General features: G+C 35.1%; 1 protein-coding gene across 1 annotated transcript in view; it reads left to right on the top strand.

Moving 5' to 3' along the window:
• LRRK2 (leucine rich repeat kinase 2) overlaps positions 1 to 22,192 on the top strand; it is a 129,565-nt gene that overhangs the window by 3,780 nt on the left and 103,593 nt on the right. The window contains exons 3-11 of the mRNA XM_045554018.1: positions 3,042 to 3,151; positions 5,967 to 6,055; positions 9,462 to 9,596; positions 12,250 to 12,384; positions 15,536 to 15,667; positions 18,487 to 18,606; positions 19,302 to 19,444; positions 19,534 to 19,613; positions 21,003 to 21,109. Coding sequence (XP_045409974.1) covers positions 3,042 to 3,151; positions 5,967 to 6,055; positions 9,462 to 9,596; positions 12,250 to 12,384; positions 15,536 to 15,667; positions 18,487 to 18,606; positions 19,302 to 19,444; positions 19,534 to 19,613; positions 21,003 to 21,109 — 1,051 coding nt within the window. The remainder of the gene's footprint in view (positions 1 to 3,041; positions 3,152 to 5,966; positions 6,056 to 9,461; positions 9,597 to 12,249; positions 12,385 to 15,535; positions 15,668 to 18,486; positions 18,607 to 19,301; positions 19,445 to 19,533; positions 19,614 to 21,002; positions 21,110 to 22,192) is intronic.

Here is a 22,192-nt window from a genome sequence, read left to right as displayed (position 1 = left end):
AGTGAAAGATGGGGATGTAGTTTCATTCTTCTGCATGTGAATATCCAGTTTTTTCAGCACCATTTATTAAAAAGACTGTCCTTTCTCCAATGCATGTTCTTAGCACCTTTGTTGAAAATGAGTTGGCTGTAAGTGGGTGGATTTATATCTGGGTTCTCCACTCTGTTCCAGTGTTTTATATGAGGAATAGTCTTTTGATGTGGTAATTTAATGGAATAAAATCACTAATTTTAGCTCCATATGTGTATGTATCTACAAGGGGCATTATGTATATTATATCATCACTGGAATCTCATTGCCCTTCCAGAAATCTTACTAGATATTTGACTTTCATAGCTCAGTGAGAGTAAGTAGCTCATTGAGGATCACAGAGCTTGTAACAGAGCCAAGACTCAAGTCTTCACACACCTTCAGAATCCCTTTCATTATCCACTGGATGCTGAATTCACAAGCTTTTTGTGTAAGCAAGTAAAAAGCACCAATACTGTGGCCATGCTAGCTACCTTGACATCAATTTTAATTATTGTACTTTTGACCTCATCAAAGGGATGTAGAAAGGGGTCTCTATACTGACATTTTCATACTCCACTCGAAAGTAGGTTTTTTCTTCAAGTTTCTTCATATTATTGGTAATTACTCTAAGTATCCTTTAATGCTCTATAAGTTGGATTAGCTGGAAGTGCCAAATTAAAAACTCTTAATGATGAATATAAGCAGTTAAGGTAAATTACTCTTCAAAAATAAATGTGAAGGTTTATTTCCAGAATTCATTTAACATGATATTCCAGACTCTGAATTTTTATTGTCAAGCTTTTTTTTGTTATTTTATTAATGATTCTTAGTAAATGACAGTTTTTAGAGAATTTATAGTCAGGTTAGCTGCCTTACATTTTTCTTTTCCTGCCCATCATTTCACTGTGCTCCTAAATTTTATTTCTTTTTATTCACACAGTTTCAACCTTTGAGGAAGGGGAGTAAAATAAATGAAAAGGGCTAAAATTTTCTTTAAACCCAGACTCTTTCCTATTGTGCATTAATTCCATGCTTGAGTTTATAGAACAGTTATAATAAGGTAAAACTACCAATTTGATTGTATTGTAACTGTGAAGGACAGGAAACTTCTCTCTTTGGAAGATAAGCTTTTAATTGAATAGATTAATGGATCAATTGTTACCTCTGCTTTGCTGCTGGAGATTCCATTTAATCATGGAAGTGACTGAGAGCTCAGCTGCCTGCATATTTTTGCAAAGCAATTACTTGTACTGTTGTTTCACCAACCAACACAAAACAAGTTTTTTTTTTTTTTTCTTGAGTCATCCATGCAGGTACTGAGATAACTTTAGCATCCTATGTGATTTTTTTCCCCCATCAAAAACTGTTCAGAATATTATTTTCTTAAATAGTTGGGGGAAAAAGTCTCAATGTATTTTATGAAAGCACAAAAATAGTCGGTTTCCATGACAGCTGGATTGTCAACGTCTGTTCAGCTTACGTGGAGGAGGATGTCCTACTTAAATAGTATAGGAAGAAATAACTGTCAGAAATTGCTGCCTTTTAAAGCAATTTGAAATTATGTAAAAGGAAGTAATGACAAAATAAAGCAATTCACGTTTAATCTGGAAAAGATCCAGAAATGATATTGAAAAGAAATCTTACATAACCATTTTTATCTTTTTGAAATAGTCCTTGTTTACTCTTGTAACCAAGTAAGAAACTTGAGCTGTTATTCTTTATTGGATACATATAAATTTCTCACCTTGTCATTCAACTCTCTGCAACATTCAACTCCACTTATGCATCCAGTCTTGTCTCGAAATAGCCTCCTCCCCTGTAGCAGTGTCCTTACCATATAGCATCCTACTCTCCTCGCCGCTCATCAGTTTTGGAGCGTTCTTTGGAAATCTGGCTCAAGTTCTACCTCATCCATATGATATCCTTTTCTGAGTAATTCCAGCTCACAGTGAGTCTTACTTTCAGGATCCATATTTTATTGGTATTTATCACACCTCATACTTAACTTTTTCATTAATCTCTACATGCTACATATATATGCATTTTCTATTTTGTTTTTTCCTGACCATATCAAGTATAGTTCTATAGTGTAATATAAAAGAATTGAAAGTCCTTTAAATTTAGAGAGGAATATACAGTAGGAAGAGTGGGTTAAATTTTATTAATGTCTCTAGTTTGAAATCAAGACCTCAAATTTTTTTCAGGGTAAAAAACAGCTTATTCAAGTTGGCATCATATGTAGACAGACTGAGTGAAGATATATTGAAAATGCATCAATAAGTCCATATTTCATTTGGAGATGTGGAAGAACCTAGGGACATCTGTGATCTCTGGACCTCATCAGTTCGTATTTAGACATTCTAGAAAAATCTAGAAGGGGGGCATTGAGGAGTTCTACCTCCTCTCTATATTATGGTGCCCTTTCTCTTTTTCCTGTAACAGATGTAGATGCAGTCCCTGGACAATGACATTTCTCTTGCTGCTGTTCTGGCTCCTCTACTCGGGGAGCAGTCATTCCAGAAAACTTACACTTTGCCACTAAAATCTTCAACTTCCCCTTAATCCTCCATTCCAAGACACTTCATTGTTTCCTGTGATCAAAATCCTAAATACTTGGAAGAAATTCCGTCAGGGAGATGTAACTTAAAAAGTACTAAGATCTGAGTATAGCCATTCTTGCACTCTTTAATCTTGGTATGCCCTCTAAAACTATTTTTTGTATTGTATTTTATTTTATTATGATTTATTTGGATGATAAGCATGTCTATGTTTTTCATCATTCAGAAATGTTATAATTTTTTTGTTTGCCCTTCTAGTATGACTTTTGGAGAAAGATGTGTTCTAAGCATACTGGATGGCTTGCTTTTGTTTCTCAGTAGGCACTTCAGGGTATCATTTTGTTTTAAGATAATTATTTAAAAATGATATAGTCACCTATTCCTCTAAGAGTGAAGAGATTCATGTTTGACTGAATATGTTCCATTAGCATCCTTTAAAAAAATGTGAATATTTTCCTTTCTTGCTTTCAGGTGGGTTGGTCACTTCTATGCAAATTAATAGAAATCTGCCCTGGTACAATGCAAAGCTTAATGGGACCCCAGGATATTGGACATGATTGGGAAGTCCTTGGTGTTCACCAGTAAGTATGACAGACGTGTAAAAACAAACTGCACTGATATTTACCTATGCATATAACAGCCTTTCCCTTGATACATCATATTTTCAAGCTGAGGCCACGCCACTAAAATTCTTTAAAATACAGGTGAGCTGCAATGGCTCATGCCTGTAATCCCAACACTTTAGGAAGCCATGGTGGGAGAATCACTTGAGGCCAGGCATTTGAGACCAGTCTGGGCAGTATAGCAAGGCCCCATCTCTAGAGAAAGTTAAAAATTAGCTGAGCATGGTGGTGCATGCCTGTAGTCCCAGGTACTTGGGAGCGTGAGATAGCAGGATTGCTTGAACCCAGGGGTTTGAGGTTAATAATATAATTATAATTATACAACTGGTTAAATTGTAGATTTTTGATGACTATTTAGGGATTCAAACCAAGAAGAGTTTTTACTTTTTCATAGTAGAACTGATGCAAGCCACTAGCTTTTAAAAAATATGGGAACTGAAAAGTTAGTTCTGTAAGTGGTAATTTAAAAGTTTATGCTGTTCTGTCTCTAAATAGTACATTTATGTATATTCATACATACATATTTAGTGAGTTGAAACTATGGCTTTCAAAAGAAGAAAAAAGAGGAAAATTACCTTTCTGCACATCTGCAGCCAACTCTTGATAGCTATAATATTTTACCAGCTATGTTTTTGCAGTTTGTAGCATAATGATTTCTTAGATGAGACTACTTCCTTAGCCATAATTAATTAAGAAAACATTTTCTGAAGAAAAATGGGTTTCTGGGAAAACCCTTTTTGGATAACTTTGTTTCTTGACATTTAAAAAATCTTCTGTCATTAAGTATTTTTTTATACCTAATGTGACTTTTCTCTACCACAGAGAAGAAAACTGTGAATAATTTTTGCTTCCAATGATATATTGCTTTAGAAAAACATAATTTGTGTAAAACTAAATTTTACATCTTTGTATTATTGATCAGTATCAACTATAGCTATCAATTTAGATAAATTGGAGCTATGTGTTTGTTCATGGGTGAGCATATCTGTGCTTATACATTTTTTTATTTTTGAAAAATGTGTTGCTGTTCTTCAGTTTTCAGCATTTAAAGGGTATGTTTTGAATACAGCATATTTGTAATTAGTCTGTGTTCTCATCTCCAAGCTAATCTTTGAAATTCTATGAGTCAGTTCTAAAGTGTACAGCATTTAATGTGGAACTACCCAAAATATACCTGTAATTAAGAATTCTAACTTTAAATGTCCCTTGGTTTGGTTGAGAATTTCCAAGATCTCCAAAGATGAGCCAATCTGTAACCTCAGGGAGTGTGGAAAACTCATCTAGTGATATTCTAGGATGAACCAACTGTCCAAATTAAATAAGCATTTCTATAGGAAATTTCCTTCATTTATTCTTTCATTCACTTACTCCCTTGTTGGTTCATTCATCCATCCTCCATTCATCAAATGTTTATTTATGCCTCTCCCGTAGGCCAGAAGCAATGCAATTGTGAATGAGATAGACACACTGCTCTCTACAGTGGAGTGTATGAGATCATTCCCAGCAAAATTTATCATCAAACCTATTTCCCTATATTTAAGATCTTTCTCCCTCCAAAGCCTTACCAATACTAAAGAAGGAATTTCTTCTTTTGTGATGAAGTTAGGAACAGTGGGAATGGTACATGTGACCAGTGTCTTGAATCTAGATGAAGCTCTGGATGTTGTCAGGTCAGTCTTCTCCCAACAATGTAAAGGCAAACAATGCTGAGCAGAAGTAGGTTAAAGTTTTTATTTCAGAGTTGGTAACATAGGGATTAAAATCTTGTGACTTTGGACTAATGAAATACTACTGATATGTAAAGTTTACTTTCTTTTTTTTTTTTTTTTTGAGACAGAGTCTTGCTCTGTTGCCAGGGCTAGAGTGCTGTGGCATCAGCCTAGCTCACAGCAACCTCAAACTCCTGGGCTCAAGTGATCCTCCTGCCTCAGCCTTCCAGGTAGCTGGGACTGCAGGCATGCACCACCATGCCCGGCCAATTTTTTTTTTCCTATTTTTAGTTGTCCAGCTAATTTTTTTCTATTTTTAGTAGAGACAGGTCTCACTCTTGCTCAGGCTGGTCTTGAACTCCTGAGCTCAAGCCATCTTCCCACCTTGACCTCCCAGAGGTTCACTTTCTAATGTAAAATATTATTAATTTCTCTTTTAAAAATAGTAGCAGTCAATAATTTAAATAATTTAATGAATTCTTAATTTACATAAACTAACATCTTTATTACATCTCCCTATATTTTAATATATGGACATGAATAATATAATTCATAAGTTTACATCACATATAAAAATGGACTTTCTTTTTTTGGGGTGAGGGGGCCTTGCTTTCTTGATGTATATAACCCTTCATGATATTTTGGATATGAAGTTAGGTGAAAATAGTTAATAACTGAATTTGAATATTTAGTGGAAAATAAGGAGTAGTTATAACTTTTCCAATTAGATTCATAGTAGTTCCCTGTCAATTTTGTTTTTTCCCCCAACTTTATTGCGGTATACTTGACAATTAAAAATTGTTTATATGTAAGGTGTGGACAATTGATGATTTTATATACACATACACTGTGGAATATTCATCACAATAAAGCTAATTAAAATTCCCCATTAATTTTTATAAGCCTGGCTCAAGTTTGTAGAAAGAAAAAAACACATGAACTTCACTATAGAGTATTAAATACAAGACTAATAAAAATATAGATGAATAAAAAACAATGTCTAAATAAGCAAACCTCTTAATATGATATTTCATACTTATCTTGATTTCTGTTTTTAATTCTAGACTGATTCTTAAAATGCTAACAGTTCATAATGCCAGTATCAACCTGTCAACAGTTGGACTGAAGGCCTTAGATCTCCTCCTATCTTCAGGTAATACACATATATGTTTTTCATGTTGACTGAAATTTAAAAAAATATTTGACATATATTAAATGTGTTTTAACTTTTTTGTAGGATCATAACATAGTGTAACCTAAATATCATTGATTTCCAAAGTTCTTTCTGTTTCTGTCTTCTCTCCTTATCCCTTTTCTGTACACTTTGTTTCTCAAAAATCTCATTTAATACCTTGGCTTTTTTAAATTTTATTTTATTTTATTTTATTTTATTTTTTTATTTCAGCTTATTATGGGGGTACAAAAGCTCAGGTTATATATATTGCCCATGTCCCGCCCATCCCCCTGAGTCAGAGGTTTAAACATTACCTTATATACCACTCCCAAATCTCTATTTCTAGCCCCAGGTTTGCTCCCCAAATCTAGTCCCACATCTCACTTTCCCACTAGCTTGGTGGCCATTCATGCCCTTGCCATTATTATATCTTTTTCCATATATATCTTTAATGTGCTTTCTATACTATATATCTAAGGTATGCCATAATAGTAATATTTAAAAAATACATATTATAGCATTACTCTTGGGTGCTCGCTAGATGCCAAGTTTCACGTGTAAAATGCTTCACATTGCTTTTAAACACAGAAACCTCAAAACACCGCCTGCGACAGGGATTTTAGTTTTCTAGGTGAGAAGCACTGAACCACAGAGAGATTGCCTTAGCTACTGAGTGGTAGAACCAGGGTCTGATTCGTCACGTCAGCCTCTTTGCCTGAGAAAACTTTTGCCTGGGGCATCCTGGACCTGAGAACAAGGAATCTTGATATGGTGCAGTAGCTGTGGTCACTGCTGTGGTGGGTGCTCGCTGTTGTATGAGGTTTTGAGAAGAAAGGCTACTCACAGGGGAGCTAAGTTTGAAGGTCTAGGAGGAGTTTCCTTCCACAGAGGGGAGGGCATTTCAGATCAAGACAAATGTGGGCGCAGAGGCCTGGGAGGATAGCATGAGAGAGGCTGGACATGTGGGCAGGAAGGTTTTAAATGGTCTCATCAGGCCTCATCAGCCCTGGTAACTGATGAAGACCCTGCAGGAGAAAGAGAAAGGAAGAAAGAGAGTAAAGACAGGGTGTAAAGGAAGAGAGATAGGAAAGACCAGCAGGTACCCAGCATTTCACCATAGCCTTTTATTACCATATTTAATGACATATACTACCTAGTCTCAACCATGATTAATTTTAATCCCATCCTTGGGGGATGGGGTTCATTCTCCATTTGGCAATAGACAGGAAGATTAGGGTTTATAAATCTGAAAAAATCTCCCAACACTAGAATATATTGATGTCAGCAGCTTGTAGGTAGTTAGGAAGCTTGACATGTGTTTTGAAAAGACTAGTTAATGTGATTTCTCCCATATAACATTCAGAATTTTGAGCCATTAGGTAAGTTTTACATGTGTTTTAAAGTTCATTTCAGATACTTGGTGGTTAATTTGTGAATCATTTTTATTGTCTGGCTATTAGTTAGTTGATTTAATAGTTTATTGGCCACTTACTGTTGTGCTGGGTGCTAGAGAATCCTAAGACAACTGGCTAGGTGCTGTGACTCACACCTGTAATCCCAGAATTTTGGGAGGCTGAAGCAGGAGGATCACTTGAGGCCGGGAGTTCGAGACCATAGTGAGGCAACATAGTGAGACTGTCTTTACAAAAAATAAAAAATAAAAAAAATAATAATTAGCTGGGTGTGGTGGTGTGCGCCTGTTAGTCTCAGCTACTTGGGAGGTTGAGGCAGTGTTGCTTGGGCCCAGGAATTCACGATTACAGTGAACTATGATTGTGCCACTGTACTCTAGCCTGAGCGACAGAATGAGACCTTGTCTCTGAAAAAAGAAAAAAGAAAAGAAAGGAAAAAAAAGAATTCTAAGACAGATGAAGCAAAACCCTTATAATATAGATGTTCACTTTCAGCTATCTAATATAACATTTTTCAGTGGTGGAAATGTTCTGTGTCAGTGTTGTTGTCTAATACCATAGCTAGTAGTCATATATGGCTATTGAACATTTGAAATGTGAGAAACTGAATTTTAATTTTATTTAATTTAAATTAACTTAAATTTGAGTTTAAATATCCACATATGATTAGTGGCAACTGAATTGTACAGCATAAGCAGACAGATAAAAGCATTCAGAGAAATAATTGCAATTTTACAAGGAAAGTATCATAACAGGTATGAAGAAAACTATTGTAGGAACATAGAGGAGAGAGTTGCTGAACTCACTTGTAGGAGTGAAGAGCATGGACATGAACTGCCTACCTTTTTATCCAGCTCTGCCTCTTATTAGTTGCTGGACCTTGGGCAAAGTCACTCGAGTCACTCAACCTTTCTGTGCCTCAGTTTTCTGATCTCTCAAATGGGAGTTGCACTTCCCTCATCGAGTTGTGCTGAGGATCAAATGTGTGATAGTGAAGTGCTTCAACCAGTTTCTGACATATTATGTGCTGCAAAAGTGTTTACTGTATAGTACTACACTCCTATTCCAGTACTATTATTTTTATTGACAGAATAGGTGTTGTGTTATTTCTTGAATTGTGTTTCATGTAGAAAAAGGCAAGCATATTCCATGCAGCTAGTGCAAGTGCAAAGGGATATCAAAGAAAAAGTTTAGTGAGGAGCAAAGGGTTTAGCATGTTTGCAGTGGAGACAATGTGTGGAAGAGCGTGGGGCTGATGGGCTCCATGGACTGAAGTTTGTTTTGTGGAGGGCCTTGTTTGTCATAAGGCCTTCGATGATTTCAGCAAGAGCTTTGCAAGACCACATTTGTGTTTTTGAAATACAATGTCAGGAATAAATTAGTTGGGTAGAGATTTGGGCCAGCAGAGCAATTGAGCAATTGTTTCTGCATTCTAGGTGTGAGATTGATAAAGTCCTGAACACAGTAGGAATGAAGGGGCCTTGTTTAAAAGAGAGTTTTCAAGATGTTTAGGAGGTACACTTGAAGGACTTTTTAATGAGTTGTTTCATTGAACAGAGAATGAGAAGAGAGAGGGAGGGTGGAAGAAGGAAGAAGACTCCGTAGTTTCTTGGGTAGCTATTGGATGATGGTATCACTGATGAAGACAGGGAACAAGAATGGGCCAGGTTTGGGGTGGCCGTGGAATATTCAGATGGTGTTGTCTAAGGTGGATAGAAATATATTTCAGGAGTTTAGAGCGAGAATTCTAGGCTAGAAGTATTGATTGGGAATCATAAAATTAGAGTAAAGTGAATTGGGAATTTATCTCTTTTAGAAACACTCTAGATCCTCATAGCTCTTACATCTGGGGCAAATTAAGTGGTTTATCAAAAAGAAAAGTCTACAAACCATTCATAGTCCTCATGTAAAAATTAACACATCAAGTGTTCAAGCAACTGTTTACTTGTGGCATATTATTTTCTTCAAAATAGGTAAAATCACTTTGCTGATATTGGATGAAGAAAGTGATATTTTCTTGTTAATTTTCGATGCCATGAACACATTTTCAGCCAATGACGAAATCCAGAAACTTGGATGCAAAGCATTGCATGTGCTCTTTGAAAGAGGTATTTAAAAATGTCAAATTCTTTATTTTGAAGTATATATAAGAAAAAAGGGCTTATAATGGGAAAAGGAGAATATGACTATAAGAAGAAGGTGTCTAAGATCGTACTATTTATTAAGAAGTGGGAGTTGTCTGTCGAAGGTAAGTAATGGGGTTAATTCAGAAATATTGTTTATTTTGGGGGAGTGAATTTCATTCACGGATTATAAATCATGCCATTGGAGTAGACTTTCTTCTATTGCTTAACAGGTGTAAGGTTTACTTTGAAAACTGGATGTGTGGGTGTTATGAAAGAAAAAATAAAACTGTGAAGTCAAGCATAGGTTACATTTGGGTTTACAATGTTGAGTCATCACCAGAGATTTTAGAAGTTGTTCAAGGCTCTGCGTAAAGAACCAGGAGGCTTACAAAGTGTCGCTTAGGAAAAAGACTAATGCATTTCATAGCTTGGCACTGAGATTGATAACAGAGATTAGCGTGTAATTTTAGAGTTGGTTGGAACCTTTGTTTAGTCATTCTGCTGACTTGATGAGAAAATGGGTCAGAGCAGGTGACATGAGCAACCTGCCTGAGGGAACATAGTTCCGAGAGCCCCTTGTGTTATCATTATGAGAATCAACTGTGCCAGGGGTTTAGGGTAAGAATGATTTATGCTACCCTGTGTCAGTGTCAGTGTCAGTTTCCCACTCTAATTTCTGGCAGTTCCAGGAATGGGATAGATTACCTAACACTGTTTAATTTCCTGTCTCTCATTCCAGGACTTTGAACGGTTTATAGATAATTATAATACATAGAAAAAAATGGATGAGAAAACGGGTGAAGGGAAAATGATACGAAGCTAGGTTACATTTACTCTGTACTTAAGGTCCTATATACTAGCAAAGGGTGGGCCAGAAAGTTGTCTCTTTGCTTCCTATCTGGCAAAGAAGAGGTGAATATCATTGGCTACAAAATTTCTTAAGATAAAAGTAAATCCATTACTCAGGAGAAGCAATTGGTCTCATGGGAAACCCGAGAAAATCTTCTCATGGTTTTCCCTGGCTGAGATGATCAAGTACACACATTTTGCAGGGATTACAAAGTATATTTCAGTGACAGTGACAGTCAGAACAGCATGGGCCTGGTACCCAGCTCTTTGATGATCAGACGTGGTGGAGGAGAAGATAGTTCACTGAGGGAGGAATAGAAGAACTTCATGTCTTTCAAGCTATCTTTTACAGATGTTATATCTTGCAACTGAGCTTTTGATAAGAATTGGGCCTGATAAAGTTTGAAGTTTTATTGTCTTGCAAGCTCCGTAATCTTTTCTGTTGCAGTTCAGGGACACATTCTTATCCATGGAAGAAGGGCTGACATCACTCTCTTACCAGCATTGTTGGGTCCCTCCAGGACACATGGAGATGGACCAGGGCATGTTAAAAACAAGACTCTAACTCAGCAGAAAGATCATCAGTGCTGAGAGTATTATGATTATAAATGTATAGTAGAAAAATTTCTGACTTTTCCAAGAGTATCAAGTTCCCCAGGACTCAGGGACAACTATAAAGTTAATTTTCAAAATTTGAAAATGTACTGTGGACACTACTATATAAAATGAGAAAGTTCCATGATATCCCTCCTTTGTCAGAAGAACTTAACCAATTTTACATTATATTATAGGGCCAGATTGTCATAAAATTGAAAAACAACGTAGATCACAAAGAGTGCTGCATTTTCAAACATTTTTGTTGTTGGTGCCATTCTCAGGCTAGATAAACCAGGTTTTTACACATTGGTTTTTGAGACCGAGTCTCGCTCTGTTGCCCAGGCTAGAGTGCGGTGGTGTCATCATAGCTCACTGCAACTTCAAACTCCTGGGCTCAAGGGATCCTCCTGTCTCAGCGTCCCGAATAGCTGGGACTATAGGCACGTACCACCATGCCTGGCTAATTTTTCTATTTTTTGTAGAGATGGGATCTTGCTCTTGCTCAGGCTGGTCTTGAACTCCTGGGCTCAAGTGATCCTCTCACCTTGGCCTCCCAAAGTAGTAGGATTACAGGAGTGAGCCACCGTGCCCAGCCTTTTACACATGTTTTTGAGGTTTTTGCCTACTAAAATGACTCCAAATGGAACTCAGTGGCTTTATCAAAAGACCTTAATTACAAAAATTAATGAAAAATTTTGCTCTCTGATAGAAAACCATTGACAGTATTTCAAAGTCTAATTACTTGTCATTTGCTCAAGTTCACAACTCTTGACCTGACATATTAATATTCAGCTGAGCCGGCCTTCAACAGTGTACCATTAACTCCTGTCTTTTAAGTATTATAACATGTTCACTTTCAGTACTTTATTAGTCACTAGTCAGTTTTCTCTAGAATTTTCCAAATGAAATTGTAAATAATTTCATTTTTCTGAGAACTGTTTGGTGATTAACACTCTTAAATTTCAAAACATGGAGTAACTAATATAGGTAAAAATAAAATTATTTTACTCTCAATAGATTGTTTTCCCATTATAAAATTCTTGGGAAGGGCTGTTTTTTATAGGAATTTATTTTTATTTAAGCATATTATATTTGATGTGCCCCATGCCACTATTACAAAACATTATATTTTTTGAGTAAGCTTTTATATCATCTTTAAACTTAATTATTCTTGTCTGTCATTTTTTAGTTTCAGAGGAGCAACTGACTGAATTTGTCGAGAACAAAGATTATATGGTATTGTTAAGTGCATTAAAAAATTTTAAAGATGAAGAGGAAATTGTGTTTCATGTACTGCACTGTTTACATTCCCTAGCAATTCCTTGTAAGTAGCCTCTATACATGATTTATTTTTTGTATGTGAACAATTATATCTTCTGAGTATGTTTTTAAAATATTTTTATTATGTAGAAGCTTGTGAATGCTAAATCCCATTCATTTATTCACTTAATGAATTTATACTTATTGAGACTATACTGCAGCTGGCTCTGGGCTTTGTGATGGGGAAACAATAGTGGAAAATAGAAATGTGTTCTCTGCCTTTTCAGAGCTCATGGTACAGTGGGGGATGCAGTTAAGTACAGAGGTTATTACAGTGTATAAGGCAAGTGATGGTAGAAGTCCCTAGAGTAAGGAGAACTGAAGGATGAGGAGAGTTTTGTGTGTAGGGAGGCGTGAGGTGAAGGGGAAATGTAGGCAAAGTGTCCAGGCAGTGGGCACTCTAAGGATGCTGGAGCAAGAGAGTGTAGTGCATTCAAGAAGATGAAAGTAGCCCAGTAAACCGTGAGTTTATGAGCATGCATACGTGCATGTGTGCACTTGTGCATGCACATCCCTGGATGTCTGCTTGAGTTTCATTGAGGGGCAGGGGAAGGCTTGGAAAGACGCAGTGGATAAGGCTGGAGACAGAGTGGAGCTCATGAAGGACCAAGTGTGAACTTTATTGTGATTCCTGAGTAGCATTTTAGTGATGCTTTGAAATCTAGCTACTTTTTTCACAATAAAGTACACATCAGAAGTAAGTAATTTATTGTCTATGCTACCAATCATTGCTAATGGGCTGAAATAATGCCTCAGATTATTTTTTTTCTTCATTTCAGGATATTATGGGGATAAAAACATTTTGATTACATGTTATGACTTTGCCTCACCCAAGCCAGGATTAGAGGCATGCCCTTCCCCCATACAATGCTCACCACGTCCATTAGTTGTGAGTTTACCCACCCCCACCTCCCAACCCCCAGTGAATATTACTACCATGTGAGCACCTTGGTGTTGATCAGTTAGTGCCAATTTGATGGTGAGTACATGTGGTGCCTATTCTTCCATTCTTATGATAGCTCACTTCAGAGGATGGCTCAGGCTCTATCCAAGAAAATATAAGAGGTGCTAGATCACCATTGTTTTTTGTAATTGAGTAGTATTCCACTGTATACATATACCATATTTTATTAATCCACTCATGGATTGATGGGCACTTGGGTTGTTTCCACATCCTTGCAATAGTGAATTATGCTGCCATAAACATTCGAGTGCAGATGTCTTTATTATAGAATGACTCTTGTTCCTTTGGGTAGATGCCTAGTAGTGGGATTGCTGGATCAAATGGTATTTCTATTTTTAGCTCTTTGAGGTATCTCCAAATTCTTTTCCACAGAGGCTGCACTAATTTGCAGTCCCGCCAGCAGTGTAAGAGTGTTCCTATCTCTCCACATCCTTGCCAGCATTTGTTGTTTTGAGATTTTTTGATAAAGGCCAATCTCATTGGGGTTAGGTGATATCTCATTGTGGTTTTGATTTACATTTCCCTGATGATTAGAGATGTTGAGCATTTTTTATATGTTTGCTGGCAGTGCCTCAGATTCTATTTTGTTTTGTAAGTGCCCATTAACATTTCATACTTCATATATTACTGGTGTGGGGTAGTACGGGATGTACATATGCATTTATCTATTATAGTAATATTTTCCTCCTCCCACATGTGAAGTTTTGAGGATTTAATGAGTTAAACAATGTGAACAATATAGAATAGTACTGGTATGTAGTATGTGTTCTAAAATCACCGACAGCATTATTCCACAATATGTACTTTTATATGTATGTCATATACTATATATTAATATAATGTGGGTATATGGTTTCAGATATGGGAATCAGTGTGGCATTCTGAAGATGTGAAACTTCAGTGTAGGCAGGGTAAAAATTCAATGCCCTTGTGAAATAATGCTTTTTCTTTGTGATGTTTATAACATGGCAATGTTTTCTTATCCACAGGAAATTAAACATTTAAAAGTGAACAATAATAGAGAAAAGCCATACTTTTACATTTCTCTGAATCATCATTGCCAACAAACTGAATACATTTTTCATTATACTTTTCCTTGGCTTATTTATTTTGGGCTGGCTGTATTTAGAATTCATTGTTTTCCACCCACATCTGACATAACTTCACTTAAAATATGTTGATTCATAATGCAAAGGTCAAAGAACGTAGCAGCTAAAAATTTAGAAATCAAGAGTTTTAAACTCTGATTCTAATGGAAAGACATTCGCATTTCTGTCTTAGGGCGATAAAGTCTGTTGTTCTTAGTCAAAGTAGGGAGTTGCTTTAAGAGGCTATTTTCTTTCATTGTTAAAAGTTTTTCTATATTTAATGTTTTAAAATATAATTTAAACATTAAAATATATTTTTGGGAAAACAGTTGGTTAGTTTTGGCTGTGCTGAAAAAGAAAGAAAAATATTTGCAAACAGCTTTTTTTTTTTTTTTGAAAAATAGTTAACATTTCACCCAGAGATAGAAATGTTTTCTCCACATAGGCTCACAACTCACTCTCCTTATTGATTAATTGCTTTTCCTGGTGGATTCTTTCCTTCCTTTCTGTTTCACCTCTGTTTGTCCCTGAGTCACGTATTTTAATATTATGCCTCTCCTTTTTCTTTCTCCCATCCTTCCTCCCATCTATCTTGGAACCTTCAGGAAGCTTGACTTTGCTGTCTTGTATACTGGTTGCTTGTTTGGAATGGAGGAAACAGATCATCACTGATTTTAGCTGTTTTATTATGTGACATAATCTTGGTTTTCCTATTGTTGGTTTGAGAAAAACAAACACTGCAAAAGCCATTCTTCAGTGAAATAGGGCCTTATTAGGAAATAGGCCCCCAAATTCATTTATTTGGAAACTTATGGCCATAAAAGCACTCTAAATTCTTCCTTTTTTGGTCTTAAGTTTTAAAGCCAAGAAACAGGTATAAAGCAATTTTCCCTTAATGTTAACAATGAGTCCTACAACCCATTATGTTATCAATCAACAACATAGTATTTTTTTGTAGCTATTTGGCAGAACATGATATATAGATTTGAAAATGTAGCCATTATGCTGCCATATATTTACAATCTATATAAGATATCTTTGTATGCATATTTGAGAAGGGAAAATTATTACCTTGTTGATAATTATGACTTCTTTAAATTTAGGTAACAATGTTGAAGTCCTCATGAGTGGCAACGTCAGGTGTTATAATATTGTGGTAGAAGCCATGAAAGCATTCCCTATCAGTGAAAAAATTCAAGAAGTGAGTTGCTGCTTGCTCCACAGGCTTACATTAGGTGAGTTGTGATTCCTGGTTAATTTATTATCACAATCTGTATGATGTAAGTATATATAACATATTTACTTGTATATGATGAATGTTGATAGATAAGTAGCATATTGACATATGTTGGATGAAAGCATTGTAAAGTAGCAAATTGTTCTGCCATGCTTAGATGGAATTTTAAAAGGGATGGCAAAAATAGATGTGCATAAAGTAAAAGAAGTATTATCTTAATCTTATTTTCTGTAACGGTAATTCCATAGATGAGTTTTTTATTGTTAGGGCTATATTTAAAATATAATTATGTAATAGTTGATATATACAAAAAATAAGTGTGACATATAGAAAATGTGAAGTGTAATGCAAAGAACTCACCACCCAACTTAAATTTTAGTATATTACCAGTGCTGGTGAAGCTACCCTGGGCTCCTTCCTACCCTTGCTTTTTCTACAGAGGTGAATGCTGTCCAGAATTTTGTGTTTATAATATAAATCTTTTGCTTTCTAAATATAGTTTACTACATTTGCATGTTTCCCTAAGCAAAATTGTTAATGTGTGCTTGTTTTTGCTTCATCAAAATGGAATCATACTGTATATTATTGTCCACAATTTTTAAAAATTGACACTATGTTTATAAGAATTACAAATATTTTTGCATGTGGCTGTGTGGAGTAATCTATTATGTGGATAGACCACAATTGACTTAATCCTTTCTCCTGTCCATGGACATTTGGATTCCTTCTTGTTTTATGCTACTACTGCCTTGTTATGAAAATATAAGTAAGGGTGAATTTTTTTTCAAAAATTTTTTTTTTGCCATTAGTGCTTCTCCCTTTGTGAAATACACAATCTGTCCTTTATCCATTTTTCCATAGGATGGTCTTTGTTTTTTAATTTTTAATTATTATTGTCTTTTTAAAATTGATTTATAGTTGCTGGATAATAATGTTTTGGTGCTCAGATTCTGCATCCCTAAACAAAACAAAGCATTCTTTCTAAACTGTAGTAGCCATTTACTAGTTTATCTTTTTATCAGATGGGACTACTCATGATTTCATGAAGAAGGATGTAGTTGTACAAACTGGCTTTTATCTGAGAACATTTGAAACAAATGCAAATGTTGATTTCTTAAATGTAGCTTTTAGAGCAGCATACTAATGTACAATTCTCTGTTTCATGTTTTACAACTTAATCATGGTCAAGTTATAACTTGCACAAGTTGCAATAAAAATGTGAGTTCACCTTAATCCTTTGAAATGAGCCAGAGGAAGAAGTGGTTTTGTTTTTGTGATTAGGGAAATGGTACTTGACTACCAAATAGGTCTATAATGGCACATTAAAGGTGCTTGGTATTATACTATTGAAATTAAATAAACTATGGAATTTATCATTCAAGTAATTTTTGAATTATTTTATAACAACTTTTTGAAAATATTAATATAAAGCTATCAAATGGATCTTCAGATAAGGATGCTTTTATTCTCCCATTTACCTCTTAACAGATTATTTGTTCCATTTAATGACTAGAGAATTTATTGTGTCTGTAATTGTTTTAAAAGAAGCTGAATACAACTTTTAACTTCCTCTTCACAATTAAAATTAAAACTCAGAGTCAATAAATATTTAACATTTTGTCAAAATATATAATCTAATTATGAGTTAAATGCATTTAAGAGCTTTATGAAATTTAATATGTATTTTCATACAAGCTGTCTGAACATGAGACTGGTCTTGCTGGGTTTTTGCCCAGAGCCGCACAGTTGGTCAGTGGTAGAGCGGCTGTTGGCAGTGACATGGGAATAATAGTTTGGAAAAGAGGGTGATGGGGACAACCTGGGTGTAGACAAGCTGGTAAAAGTAGAAGAGAATCTTTTTGAAATGACTCTCCAAGACTAGTGACCACTAAGGGCTGGGGACAATGTCTGCTTGGGGTGAATGTGGAAGAGGCAGCAACAGAGGCAGGTGTTGATAAAGGAGAACTGTATTTGGTTAAACTGCCTTTTGGTTTTGAGATTCTTTTCCATTTCCGATTTTGTGTCTCAGGGATCATCTGATTACACTTATAGATATGTAGGAGCTTCATTCTTACTTTTAGAAGGATTCCTGGAGACTGTTAGTGAGTTACAAATAAGCTAAATGGAAGGAGGCCCATATTTCTGGAATATCACTTATCAATTCTTTCCTCATAAGGATTTAGATTTTTGGATGTCATGTTAATCTCCAGAAGAGGGGGTATAAAAAGGTATGGGACTTCTTCCTGGGATGGGCTGGAGGTGTTGAAATCATCTCTTTTTTTTTTTTTTTCCAATGATCATCATAGACAAGATCCAACAATGATAAGTGTGCCAATGGGTTTTCTGAGCAGCATTCCTTAAAGTGAAAGAAGGGTGTTGCAGCAAAAGGATTTAAAAAGTAGATCTTCTAAAAAATGGAATTAAGACTTCCATCTTTTAGAAGGCAGAAAATTAATTTATTTTGTACAATAAATATTGTAGTTATTATAGTGCCATGTATTACAGACATCTCATTGTTTTTATATGATGATGACAAGAGAGGGAATCAAAGAACACAAAGTTAATAAAACCCAAACTCATATCATTATTTTTGCTCAGTCGCTTTTGTTGTCTAAGTAAGATAAATGACAGCATAAAATAACTTTTCAGAACTTTATTCAATCGTATTAAGCTATTTTAATTAAAGTAAATATATATTTTAATGCCATTAAAATATTTGTCACCATTCAAAATTGTTGATTTACACACTGTTATAGGATTAAAGGTAATTTAAATTCAATGGGTGAGAATTCGGCTAATGTTTCACTTAACTTTCAGGTAATTTTTTTAATATCCTGGTATTAAATGAGGTGCACGCATGTGTGGTGAAAGCTGTGCAGCAGTATCCAAAGAATGCAGCGTTGCAAATCTCAGCGCTCAGCTGCTTAGCACTCCTCAGTAAGTAACTTTACTAAAAAGGAAATTCTTACCCAGTGCATCTGATGTCAGATATTAACATTATTACAGGAGAATCACATGTGGATAAGGAAGCACTAAATGCCTTTTTTTTCCTAATGTAATTTATTTTCCAGTAGGGAATACTTTCAAGGGAACTAACAGTTATGACAAGTATACACATCTCAGTTCATACAGGGTTTTGCTTTACATTCTTGGTTTAGCTTTGTCATTAAGCAGCCAATCTTTTCAAACAATCCTCTTCTAGTCTTTTTTTTATTGTTTATATTTATTATTTTTTAGAGACAGGGTTTCATTTTCAATAGGAGTGCCAGGCTGGGGTGCAGTGGCACCATCATAGCTCACTGTAACCTTGAATTCCTGGGCTCAAACGATTTTCTCACCTTAGCCTCCCAAGTAGCTAGGACTACAGGTGCTCGCCATTACACCTGGTTAATTTCTCCTTTAGTCAATTAGTTTTTTTTTTTGGTACCCTCTTCCTTATTATATCATTTATCTATATAGGATGGTAGTAGTATATTATATTAAAAATTGTCTTTATAAATTAACCAGTGTTGCTGCTAAAGAACACTTCATTCTGTTGACAACATTTCAAAATATGGACTTAGAGTTGGTTGTTCAGATTGAAGGCACGTTTTTTATATATGTTATATATATTTATTTTTAATTTTTTCAAGCTGAGACCATTTTCTTAAATCAAGACTTAGAGGAAAAGAATGAGAATCAGGAGAATGATGATGAAGAGGAAGAAGATAAATTGTTTTGGCTAGAAGCCTGCTATAAAGCATTAACATGGCACAGAAAGAACAAGCATGTGCAGGTTGGACTCTCATAAATCTTAGTATTAAAAATTATGTTTTTCAATAGTTTACATTTTCACAGTTTTCTTTTTTTCCTCCCCTAATCCAGGAGGCCGCATGCTGGGCACTGAATAATCTCCTTATGTACCAAAACAGTTTACATGAGAAGCTTGGAGATGAAGATGGCCAGTCAGTAGTTTTGGTTTTATGTGATAGAAAATTTCAGTTATATGTTTTAATCAATACATATAAAGTACTTTAACTGTAACTTTTATTGTTAGAAATCTTTTGATATTGGCATTTGTGTTTTAAATTTTGCTGCAAAATAGTAGTGGGTATATAGTATTTTGAGCTCATTGCCTTCAATAGTTAGGAGAGGTGGTATGTTTGACAGTTATTACTGAGAGATTGGGAATAAAGAGCCATTCAGTAATTTGTGATTCATGGAGAAAGAATCTTTCAGTTTTCTGGCTGATCCTTTAAAAATGCCATACTAATTCATCTCAGGTGGTAGAAATTGCAGAGCCATCTGTGACCTATTCTACTGCCATGATTAGCCAGCAGGTTGTCCATATCAGGAATTAGATTTGGTTAGAAAGCCTCCTATGGTAAGTTCCCATATGATGTGACAGTGTTGACCTGTCTTCTCTTGAGAGGGTTATTGGAAGCGGTTATCTCCTGAGCAGGCTTTCAATAGGACTGCCACTCAAAATTTGTAAGACCAACACTCTCTCCCAGAGATATGAACTGTAACAGGAATTTTGTGTATATCAGATTTGTTTCATATCCAGGAGCCTTTGTGTTCTGTGGCAACTGCTTTTACTTGTGCTGTTTGCTCTGGGTATTCTCTGGGTTTTAAGATTTGAATGACTTATTTGCAAACTCAAACAGTAAGATTTCTATGTCTGAAATCCTGACAGCCTCTTCATATAATGATCCACTTCTGATAAGAAGGGAATTAGTGACACAGCTGCTATTTAATTAAACATTTTAATTTTGAAAAGAAAACAGTCATTTTTTGGACAACTCTTAAACCAGCATTCTAATAATCCCATGTTGAGGAATATTTTAAAAGAGATTAGAGGAAGGGAGATTCATGTTGCAGTTTATAAATTTTAGTTCACTGGACACTTATTCCTCAGTATCCATAGGCGATCTTTAAAATAAATGTATTATTAAAAGAAAGAAAATATATTTATGTTGCACCTCTTTAAAACATACTCTGCTTCTTTATAGTTTTTTATTTTTCCTTTCTTGTTTTCATTATCTTCTTTTCCTTATTTTACCTTTTTTCTCAGCACCTTTTCATATATCTGCTGGGCCTCTTTTCTCTCTACTGCTTATCAGCTTTTGAAGAAACAGAGAAATACTAATTTATTAATGTTTAATGGATTTGGGTCTAACTTTTAAACACAAAACTATCTAAGCATAATTCACTCTTATGAGTGGAGGGTGCCATAAAATATTGTTTATTGATATGCCTTTATTTCTTGTTAGAGATATTAGGTAATGATAAGTGAGAACTTGAGCTAATTATTAAAAACATTACTATTAATGTTGTGGTTGGATTTTTGAAAGGTTCCCGGCTCATAGGGAAGTGATGCTGTCTATGCTGATGCATTCTTCATCAAAGGAAGTCTTCCAGGCGGCTGCAAATGCATTGTCAACTCTCTTAGAACAAAATGGTAAGTGGTATACCATATTTTTAAATAAAGGGAAACACATTTTGTATTTTTTTTTAATTATGAAAGCTACATATTGTAAAAAATTCAAATATTAATATGTAGAAATATATATCTGAAATATGGATATATTGATACATAGGTAAATGGATGAAGAATAAAATAAACATTTTTGTGTATGCTCCTTTTGGATGTCTCTATAAGTACTCACACATGACATATACAATCTTTTTTATACTTTTTGCAGACATGGAATCATATTACAGTCTTTTATAACCAAATTTTATATTTTTTCTTTTTCATGTTAATAGATGTGTATTCTTTCATTAGCATTTTTAATAGCTGTGTAATTTTCCAACATGTGCCTTATCCTGTTAACCAATTTCTTATTGATGGACTTTCAGCTGTGTATAGTAGGATTTTTTTGGAACCTATAACTACCAAATGGTCACTCTTCCCCTCCCCTATTTTCCTTTATACATTATTCCTGTTATTTTCTTAGGAAAATTTACAGAAATGTGACTGGGTGGAGAGATATTCACTATTTTAAAATCTGGTAAAATTGTCCACTATAAAATTTTTATACTATAATTTTTTTTAAGAAAATGGTCCCTTACATGTTATTCTTATAAGTCTTACAGCTTTGCATAATTAAGAAGAGAAAAACAGCTCATATACCTTTGGAAGGACTTGTGAGGTTTAAGACTGTGGTTTAGGCTGAAATCCTGCCAGAAAACCCTGGGCGAAAACTCATCATAAAGGCATTGGGACTTGACAGCTCTTGCAGGATATTTTTAGAGGGTGAAAAGTAGGGAAAAACACTGGAAGTCTGAGACAGAGACTAATGTAAACTTGAGATTTTAGTAGAGAACTTGGATAGAATGAAAAAAATGAAGAAACCACCTCATGCATATTTCTTTATACTATTATTTAAGTCAAACCAAGAGGAAAATCTTCTCTTCTTCTTCCTCCTTTCTCATCCCATCTCTCTGATGACACTTTAATAAAAGGTTTGGAGTGGCAAGGGCACTGAGAGACGGGTTGCTCTTGGGAACAGTGAATCAGCGTAGGAGTGATTGTAGTGGG

This window comes from Lemur catta, chromosome 6 (assembly GCF_020740605.2).
Source record: "Lemur catta isolate mLemCat1 chromosome 6, mLemCat1.pri, whole genome shotgun sequence".
Classification (NCBI taxonomy): Eukaryota; Metazoa; Chordata; class Mammalia; order Primates; family Lemuridae; genus Lemur; species Lemur catta.
This window is presented reverse-complemented; position numbering and strand designations above follow the sequence as displayed.